Source organism: Salvelinus sp. IW2-2015, unplaced genomic scaffold (genome assembly GCF_002910315.2).
Source record: "Salvelinus sp. IW2-2015 unplaced genomic scaffold, ASM291031v2 Un_scaffold1888, whole genome shotgun sequence".
Taxonomy (NCBI): domain Eukaryota; kingdom Metazoa; phylum Chordata; class Actinopteri; order Salmoniformes; family Salmonidae; genus Salvelinus; species Salvelinus sp. IW2-2015.
In genome coordinates, this window is record NW_019943250.1 from 59,673 (window position 1) to 69,586 (window position 9,914).

The following is a 9,914-nucleotide window of genomic DNA, read 5'->3' on the forward strand; positions in this document are numbered from 1 at the left end:
TACATAACCGCTTTACTCATGTCATATGTATATACTGTATTCTATTCTACTGTATTTTAGTCAATGCCACTCCGACATTGCTCAATCTAATATTTAAATATTTCTTAATATTATTCTTTTACTTTTAGAGTTGTGTGTATTGGTAGATACTACTGCGCTGTTGGAGCTAGGAACACAAGCATTTTGCCACACCCACAATAACATCTGCTAAATATGTGTATGTGACCAATAAAATGTAATTTAATTTGATTGACTAACTTCATATTTTATTTAATCCAGAGATCCCTCTTTCTCTCCTCTCCCTGTGCACACACACACACACACACACACATATTTTCTCTAAACATTTTATTGGTAGCATTTGCAATGTACAACAGAACATGAAAGCTTAAGCTCTCTCCTATCTTGGTCTTTCTATCAGTCAGAGATAGAGTATTGTATGAGGTGCACCTCTTTGTTACATTTTATATTCAGATTGTTTTAAGCGCTGATTATCATTCATCATTAGTTACCCCTTTGAAACCTGAGGAAAAAATTATTGCAATATAATCAATATACATCTACAGTGCATTCGTAAAATAGTCAGACCCCTTCACTTTTTCCTAATTTTTTAAAAACTTTACAAACTCAAGTATTCATGGGTATGACGCTACAAGCTTGGCACACGCAGATCCTCTCAAGCTCTGTCAGGTTGGATGGGGAGCGTCGCTGCACAGCTATTTTCAGGTCTCTCCAGAGATGTTAGATTGGGTTCAAGTCCGGGCTCTGGCTGGGCCACTCAAGGACATTCAGAGACTTGTCCCGAAGCCACTCCTGCGTTGTCTTGGCTGTGTGCTTATGGTCATTGTCCTGATGGAAGGTGAACCTTCGCTCCAGTCTGAGGTCCTGATGACTGCCACCAACATGCATCACCGTAGGGATGGTGCCAGGTTTCTTCCAGACGTGACACTTGGCATTCAGGCCAAAGAGTTCCATCTTGGTTTCATAATACCAGAGAATCTTGTTTCTCATGGTCTCAGAGTCTTTAGGTGTCTTATGGCAAACTCCAAGCGGGCTGTCATGTGCATTTTACAGAGGAGTGGCTTCCGTCTGGCCACTCTACAATAAAGGCCTGATTGGTGGAGTGCTGAGAGATGGTTGTCCTTCTGGAAGGTTCTCCCATCTCCACAGAGGAACTATAGAGATCTGTCAGAGTGACCATTGGGTTCTTGGACACCTCCCTGACCAAGGCCCTCCTCCCCTGATTGCTCAGTTTGACTGGGTGGCCAGCTCTAGGAAGAGTCTTGGTAGTTCCAAACTTCTTCCATTTAAGAATGATGGAGGCCATTGTGTTCTTGGGGGCCTTCAATGCTGCAGACATTTTTTGGTTCCCTTTCCCCAAATCTGTGCCTCAACACAATATTGTCTCTGCGCTATATGGACAATTCCTTCGACCTCATGGCTTGGTTTTTGCTCTAACACACACTGTCAACTGTGAAACCTTATATAGACAGGTGTGTGCCATTCCAAATCATGTCCAATCAATTGAATTTACCACAGGTGGACTCCAATCAAGTTGTAGAAACATCTCAAGGATGATCAATGGAAACAGGATGCACCTCAGCTCAATTTCGAGTCTCATAGCAAAGGGTCTGAATACCTATGTAAATAAAGGTATTTCTGTTTTTTTATTTTTAATAAATTAGAAAACATTTCTAGAAACCTATTTTTGCTTTGTCATTATGGGGTATTGTGTGTAGATTGACGAGAAAAATAAATAATTTAATTAATTTTAGAATAAGGCTGTAACAAGAAAATGTGGAAAAAGGGAAGGTGTCTGAATACTTTCCGAATTCACTGTATCTATTTGCCATATTGTACACTGAGGAGGAACTGACAAGGGTCAACACAAATTAGTAATTCGTTGAAGAAAAATGATAGTTGTTTCACATTAGAAGAATGTTGGTTTTGTCCTGTGATGGGTTTGGGGGTTTAGCTTAACTCCTGTGTCCCTCACTACACACTTCAACAGACAAGTCACAACACCAATGACCAACACCATTCACATTGCATTACTCAGATGTTCATTTTCCAGAATTATTTAGATCCAGCCATCATACAAGAGGATATATCATCAGTCATAAACCAAGTCTATTAGGTGTATTTATAAGCATACAGTAGAACAGGCATCAGTCAGGGACAGACACAATTACAAGGATAGACAGGAGTGCGACAGCCAAGCCAACAGAGGTACAGAGGTCACCACGACGACAGTGAATCAGAAACACACAACACTTAAAACAAACAAATAATACATTAGGACAACCTCATATTTTTCACGCATAAACACATTAATAAATAAGCAGATATGTAGATCATAGCTGTCGATAAATCAATCACTGAATGCATGAGTTTAAAGGTCCAAGTCAGTGGACAAACAAATGGTTGGTAGGGCGCATAGACGTAGAATCATGATTCTATTTCTATGGTAGGGAGGGAGGAATCCCTCTGGCTCAAGCATGCATCTATTTTGGCAAAAAGAACGGAGTCAAAAGAACCCAAAGTATCCCGGCAGGGTTTCAGTGTTTGACAGGTAGGGGGCAGGAGTCTTTCAGGAGTTTCCACAAAGGCCTAATCAGGGAGCAGCGTATGAGTTTGAGTTCTCAGCTGTATCACACTGCAGTCTATATTGTATGATCATCTGATTTACAAACCTTTATGTCACATAAAAAGGCAGAAAGCATTTTCCAGTGAATTCGTTTGCATACTCCCAGGCTCAGCAATATGACTAGCAAGTCCAGGGTTCTCTCAGCGGTTCTGGCTTTGTCTGATCCATACCCAGGCAGGTAGCCAGGCAGAGACATTATTTGGCAAACACATGAATGCTGACAAGTTAGATGAGAGGATGAGAGATAGATACACATCCACATTCATCCACTCTGACAGACACKCACGGATAAACAAACATGCGTGGACACACGCACAAGCACACGCACACTCACACGAATACTCACACGAATGCACTGAAACACACACACAATCTCTCTCATTATCTAATTCTCTCCTTCCTTCCATCGGCTCCTTTTTTACATCACATTTTCGAAGAGCTGCATGGATCTCATCATCATTTCATCCTGAGGGGAGAAGAGGAGAAAGTCGGTAAGACAGAATGTTGCAGCTCGGATGGTTGAGGGGCAGCTCTCTGAGAACTGTTGGAGGATCTTGGATGGTTGGTGGCCTGGCGGTTGGGAGCTTGGGCCGGAGGTCGATAGGTCGCTGGTTCGGGTCCCCATTTTGACTTGGTGGGAGATCTGTCGACGTGCCCTTGGGCGAGGTGCTTGACCCTAGTTGCTCTTGTGGGTCGCTCTGGACAAGAGCCGGTTAGATGACTGAATGTAATGTAAATGTTGAGCAGCTTCATTGCACGTAGATTGTATGTTTTAATAATATTCAATAATAAAAMAAATATTGAAAAAAAAWWTWTTTTTAATAAATTAACTAAAATCTATAAAAACCTGTTTCACTTTATCATTATGGGGTATTGTGTGTAGATTTATGATCATTTGTTTTATTTAATCCATTTTAGAATAAGGCTGTAATGTAACAAAATGTGGAAAAAGGGAAGGGGTCTGAATACTTCCCAAATGCACTGTGGACACCAACAGCAATATAAAATGTATAAACATGCATGTTCTATACATACCTCCTGGCATGCGACAATGAACTCCTCTAAAGTCACAACTCCAGCTTTGTTTTTATCCATTTTCTGTGGGAAGGGAAAAAGTTAAATGATTATGTGGTTTAAACTGTTGTGCCCTACTAAGGGGTAGAGTATGCATGTGCTTTAATATTACATTATACTAGGATATCAAGTCACCTGGAAAAAAGCATCCACATGCTGTTTAGGGACATCTCCCTTGAGTGCAGGGTAGGTATATTTCCCCATCATGTCGTAAATGGCCCTCACAATCTCAGTCATCTCCTGAAACACATAAATACAAACTGTATTAAAACAAGATTACTTTATATGTGAATCTTTCAATATATAACTGACATGTAAATACAAACAGAGACCTCTCTGTTAATGTATCCATCGTTGTTGATGTCGTAAAGATGAAAAGTCCACTCCAGCTTCTCTCTCATAGTGCCCCGCAGCAGTGTAGACAGTCCCATTACAAACTCCTGAGCGAGTCACCACATGAGCGAGATTAAAGATAAAATACTTAGTAAAGACTGAGTGATAACAGTAAATAAAATATACATAATTCTTCATATTCCTTCATTTAAAGCAGGGGTCGGCAACCACAAGTGATTTCTTTTGGCGCCCAAAAGTTTTTAGTAAAGAAATAAAAACAAGTTTATTTTTGGGGGGATTTTAGTTTTTTYAATTCAGAAAAAGGAAATGTTGAATTTAGGAAATCTGTTCCCAAGTATTCCCACGAATAAAAAAAATATACATTACGTATGTGATTGTATCTCAATGTAATGAAGGTATGAATTTATTTTCAAATACAATCTCTTTTTGGGCTTAGTTGTGGTCAATTTGCAGTGTACAAATGATTATAAATATGTTCTGGTCCCCCGTCCATCCGCTCCAACAAAAATCCTCCCACGGCTGAATCTAGTTGCCTCCCCTGATTTAAACTGTCCACTGAGTAATAGTGATGATGTTTGGTTTTTACCTCAAACTTAATGGATCCATTGTTTGTTGTGTCAAATGCATTGAAGAGATAATGAGCGTAAGTGCTGGCATCTGCAACACAACCAGATACAGGCATGAGATTTTATAATCCCATAGTAGTGCTAGTAAATGAGTCCCAAACAAGTAAGGAAGGGCATGTTATGTGTCTAAATGAGAGATATCTGGCTGTTCTGTACCTCCATGGGGGAAGAACTGGGCGTAGATGTGTTTAAATGTTTCTTCATTCACCACTCCACTCGGACACTCCTGTGGAAACCATGTGAAAACACTATTTCAAGCTAAAATAATGCAGCTTCTTCTGGGTAACGGCCAGATCAACCAATCATTTACACTCTAATGGCATGGTTGGCATGGTTAATGGCATGGTTACAGAGAATTAGCTTCAATCAAATCTGACAGCTAATTAACTAGCAATTTCCATATAACTTGTATGTGGGTGTATGTCAATGTGTGGGTGGGTATTTGAGCATGTGTATGTAGAGAATATATGTTTACATATATTTTATTTTCAAAATGTTTGGTTTATATGGGTAATGCAGCATGTAGTTGTTGCTATGGTGTATGCTAGGCTTAGTTGTTCTGGCTGTAGGCCGTACAATCTGATTAGCACCATATGAAGTGATGAAGGCGCGAAGCTAAAACCATTTACATATTGGAGTCGGAGATGAAAGAGAACAGAGCTTTGACAAACACTTGTAAAGATGAGAATCAACATAAGCAGGAGTATACATAAGAGTGGCACGGAGAGAGACAGCGGAGTAAAGACAGGTAGAAAGAGAGGAAAAGAAGATAAAGATAGACAGACAGTAAAGAAAGGGAGAAGGAGGGAGGAGGCTGTGCGTACATTCTTGAAGCCGCGGTAGAGGATCTGTAGCTCTCTCTTGGTGAAGTTGGTCTGGGCCTCCAACTGCTCCAGACCCTCAGGCCTGTGACACACCATGGTCATCTCCAACTCATCATCAATCTTGTCTAAAGAGAGAGTGAGAGAAGAGATAGGGAGGGAGGGAGAGATTAATTGTGTGTTTATATAAGGGACAGATCGAAATTTATTGTGGGGAGGGGCTGCTCCAACTTAATGTGTCATAAAAAAAATGCACCCCCCCTCCCCAATGCAAAATATATTTTCACAAGACCCCCCCTTGTACAGTAAAATAAATGGAACACCTTCTCCCCATAGAATGAATTACAAATACTGTTTACGATCACAAAAACAATAACTGTATTAACCCTATGTTTATAAACACGGATATCAACTTCAGCAAGCTTTTGTGGCACAGTTGATGCCACACAGAGCTACAGGTCAGAAGGTTGGGGGTTCGCCAACCACCAGAGATGAGCTCACTCTCTCTGCCTGTTTCATTACACTACGATCAGAGCCGGCTGCCGACAATGATCAGCTAAGGGAAAATCAGATTTTCAACATAATTATATAAAATATATTCAACGAATTTTCCAACAGGTTTCTATGCCAATGCACCACACAACCAATAAACAAAGCATACCGACTTCGGCACCTTAATATCATGGCACTTCAAAAGTTTGGACACACCTACTCATTCCAGGGTTTTTCTTTATTTTTACTATTTTCTACATTGTAGAATAATATTGAAGACATCAAAACTATGACATAACACATATGCAATCATGTAGTAACCAAAAAAGTGTGAAACAAATCAAAATATATTTTATATTTGAGATTCTTCAAAGTAGCCAACCTTTACCTTGATGACAGCTTTGCACACTCTTGGCATTCTCACAACCAGCTTCACCTGGTATGCTTTTCCAACAGTCTTGAAGGATTTCCCACATATGCTGAGCATGTTTTGGCTGCTTATTCTGTCCTCACAGGCATCTGTGAGGCCTGAATGGCCTAAATGTTCCATCCTAACAGGCACCGGAGTCTGTGTAGGGATGTGATTTGAATGTGACTGAAGGAGTGGGATGGTTGTTTTGATTTATTTTTCTATTTTGCAAAATCATGAAAAATAAAAAACAGAAAAGCCTTATTTACATAAGTATTCTGACCCTTTGCTATGACACTCGAAATTGAGCTCAGGTGAATACTGCTTCCATTGATCATCCGTGAAGTATTTCTGCAACTTGATTGGAGTCCACCTGTGGTAAATTCAATTGATTGGACATGATTTGGAAAGGCATACAGCTGTTTATATGAGGTCCCATAGTTAACAGTGTATGTCAGAGCAAAAACCAAGCTATGAGGTCGAAGGAATTGTCCGAGACAGGATTGTGTTGAGGCACAGATCTGGGGAAGGGTACCAAAACATTTCTGCAGCATTGAARGTCCCCACGAACACAATGGCCTCCATCATTCTTAATTGGAAGAAGTTTGGAACCACCATGACCCTTCCTTGAGCTGGCCGCCCAACCAAACTGAGCAATCGGGGGAGAAGGGCCTTGGTCAGGGAAGCGACCAAGAACCTGATGGTCACGCTGACAGAACTCCAGAGTGCCTCTGTGGAGATGGGAGACACTTCCAGAAGGACAACCATCTCTGCAGCACTCCACCAATCAGGCCTTTATGGTAGAGTGGCCAGACGGAAGCCACTCCTCAGTAAAATACACATGACAGCCCGCTTGGAGTTTGCCAAAAGACTCCTAAAGGACTGTCAGACCATGAGAAATAAGATTCTCTGGTCTGATGAACCAAAGATGGAACTCTTTGGCCTGAATGCCAAGTGTCACGTCTGGAGGAAACCTGGCACAATCCCAATGGCGAATTATGGTGGTGGCAGCTACATGCTGTGGGGATGTTTTTTAGCGGCAGGGATTGGGAGACTAGTCAGGATAGAGGGAAAGATGAACGGGGCAAAGTACAGAGAGATCCTTGATGAAAACCTGCTCCAGAGCGCTCAGAACCTCAAACTGGGGCGAATGTTCACCTTCCAACAGGACAACGACCCTAAGTACAGTGGCTTCGGGACAAGTCTCTGGATGTTCTTGAGTCCAACCTGACAGAGCTTGGGAGGATCTGTAGAGAAGAATGGGAGAAACTCCCCACATACAGGTGTGCCAAACTTGTAGCGTCATACCCATGAATACTTGAGGCCGTAATTGCTGCCAAAGGTGCTTCAACAAAGTACTGAGTAAAGGGTCTGAATACTTATGTAAATGTGATATTTCATTTTTTTTTTGCATACATTTGCAAAAATGTCTCAATCTGTTTTTGCTTTGTCATTATGGGGTATTGTGTGTAGATTGATGAGGGAATGTGTCTGCAGCTCTTTTCTCCCTTCTCACACCCCTGCTACCACTGCTGATGCTCTGTGGCATCGGTGAGGAGCAAGCCAGTGAAGTACGTCTTTGAGGTGGGCTCAGGATAGAGCTTCCCAGGTCCTGCATGGAGATGGTTTCTAATTCTGCACTGCAAATTTGTGCAGGATATGGGCTGGGGGCTGATCACCAGACAGCACTGGTGGCAGAGGTAGTGCTTGGGGCCAGTGAAAAGGCAATGCTGGGGCGCAGAGAACATACCAGGTACTGTCTCCATTCACTGGTGTTTGAGCTTTGAAAAAGAAAGGTAAAGGGATATTTAGTACACATCCAAAACATTGTTGCAAACATTTGCGCAGAATTGAGTAGGCCTGGCCTAGCTACTCAACTTTGCTCAAACTAAATTATTTTCTTTCTATGACAAAATGACATTGGATCAAAAGTTGTAAAGATCTTTAGTTTAGTTGGTTGGCTTGCTTTCCCTGCCTGTGTATGCTGCTAGGCTAGCTAGCCACTAGCCAGCCAAATAGCTAGCGCTAGCTTGCTAGCTACTGTTAGCAAAACATGGCTACTCTTTTCGCCGACTACAATATAAAATATAATAACATACCCCATCATTTGGTGTAGATGGCATGTTGTTTTCAGTCTTCCCATGTTCAACGTGCCAAACAAGCCAGCAGCAACATTTCTGTAGTAGCCTTTCCACCGGAATCTCCACTGCGGCCCTTGTTTCTTTTCATTGTCGAACTTGAACTCTTCCCCAATTTTTCGAACAAGTGGTTGGGTCGGACCCCAGTGTCTCCGCATCTCCCTCCATGAATTGGCATTTACATGCTAGTCTTTATATAATGCATGACTAGAATCGTAGTGGAGAAGGTACTTCTTTACCTCCTCAGTCAATCGATGCTCGAAGTTGTCGTTTGTCATGTCGAATCCACACTGAGTTTCGGGCTAAGCCGACAAGAAGCAGAAACTCTTGTCAACCCTACAGTTGACCAATCAAGGACAAAGGGGTGTAGACTTCGGCTTCCAAACTTCGGCTGGACCTTGAGAAAAAAAWTTGTGTGCCCGAACAGCCGACTCTAACCGAACTCCAAAACGGAAAAAACACCACAAAATGAAGTCATAATATATGCACAAACAGTACCTAACTTTCCAAGTTGGGAAGCATGCGGCCGCATTTGAGGAGGAAGAGGAGGGAGGGAGCAGGTTAGCATTTTTTGTCATAAATCTTGTTCTGGAGGTAGCTCTGCAGAGTGGTCACTACCAAGCACAGCCACAAAATCAGATTTTAAACCTAACCCTAGCCTTAACCCTAAGCACACTGCTAAGCCTAATGCCTAACCCTAACCTTAAATGAAGACCAAAAAGTAAATGTTTGATTTCATGAATTTTTACAATATAGCCAATTTTGACTTTGCAGCTTGCCCATCTAGTGGAAATTACTTAGGTCTGCCTCCTGGACAAGACTCAATAAACATCATCCTGGGCTTCCTGAGTGGCGCAGTTGTCTAAAGCACTGTATCACAGTGCAATCCTGGTCACTAGCGATCCTGGTTCGAGTCCAGGCACTCGAACCTGGGAGACTCATGGGGTGGCGCACAATTTGCCCAGCGTCGTCCGAGTTAGGAGAGGGTTTGGCCGGCCGGGATGTTCTTGTCCCATCACGCTCTAGCAACTCCTGTCGCGGGTCAGTCGCCAGGTGAACAGTGTTTCCTCTGACACATTGGTGTGGCTGGGTTAAGTGGGCATTGTGTCAAGAAGCAGTGTGGCTTGTCTGGGTTGTGTTTCGGAGGACGCACGTCAACCTGCAGGGAGGAAGGAGGGATGAGAGGTATGGCAAATTGGACTCCTTCCATTGACTTGGGGAACTGTACTAATGGTAACTGATGGTACTGATGGTAACTTTGTGCTTTGGGTGCCAGAGAGAGATGGATGTTGGGTAATGATGTGATGAGCTGGTGTCCTCTCAGGGGGGTTGTTTATCACTCAGACAGCCTCT

General features: G+C 42.3%; 1 protein-coding gene across 1 annotated transcript; it reads right to left on the reverse strand.

The window, feature by feature from the left end:
- Positions 1–331: 331 nt before the first annotated feature.
- Positions 332–9,194, reverse strand: LOC112072314 (A-type potassium channel modulatory protein KCNIP1). Its single transcript, XM_024139716.2, has 9 exons — positions 8,523–9,194; positions 6,403–8,204; positions 5,526–5,650; positions 4,858–4,927; positions 4,662–4,732; positions 4,054–4,161; positions 3,857–3,961; positions 3,683–3,745; positions 332–3,113 (listed from the first exon to the last, which is right to left on the reverse strand). Exons 2-9 carry the CDS (start codon positions 6,488–6,490, stop codon positions 3,066–3,068), a joined length of 678 nt encoding a protein of 225 aa, XP_023995484.1. The 5' UTR covers positions 6,491–8,204; positions 8,523–9,194; the 3' UTR covers positions 332–3,065.
- Positions 9,195–9,914: the final 720 nt, after the last annotated feature.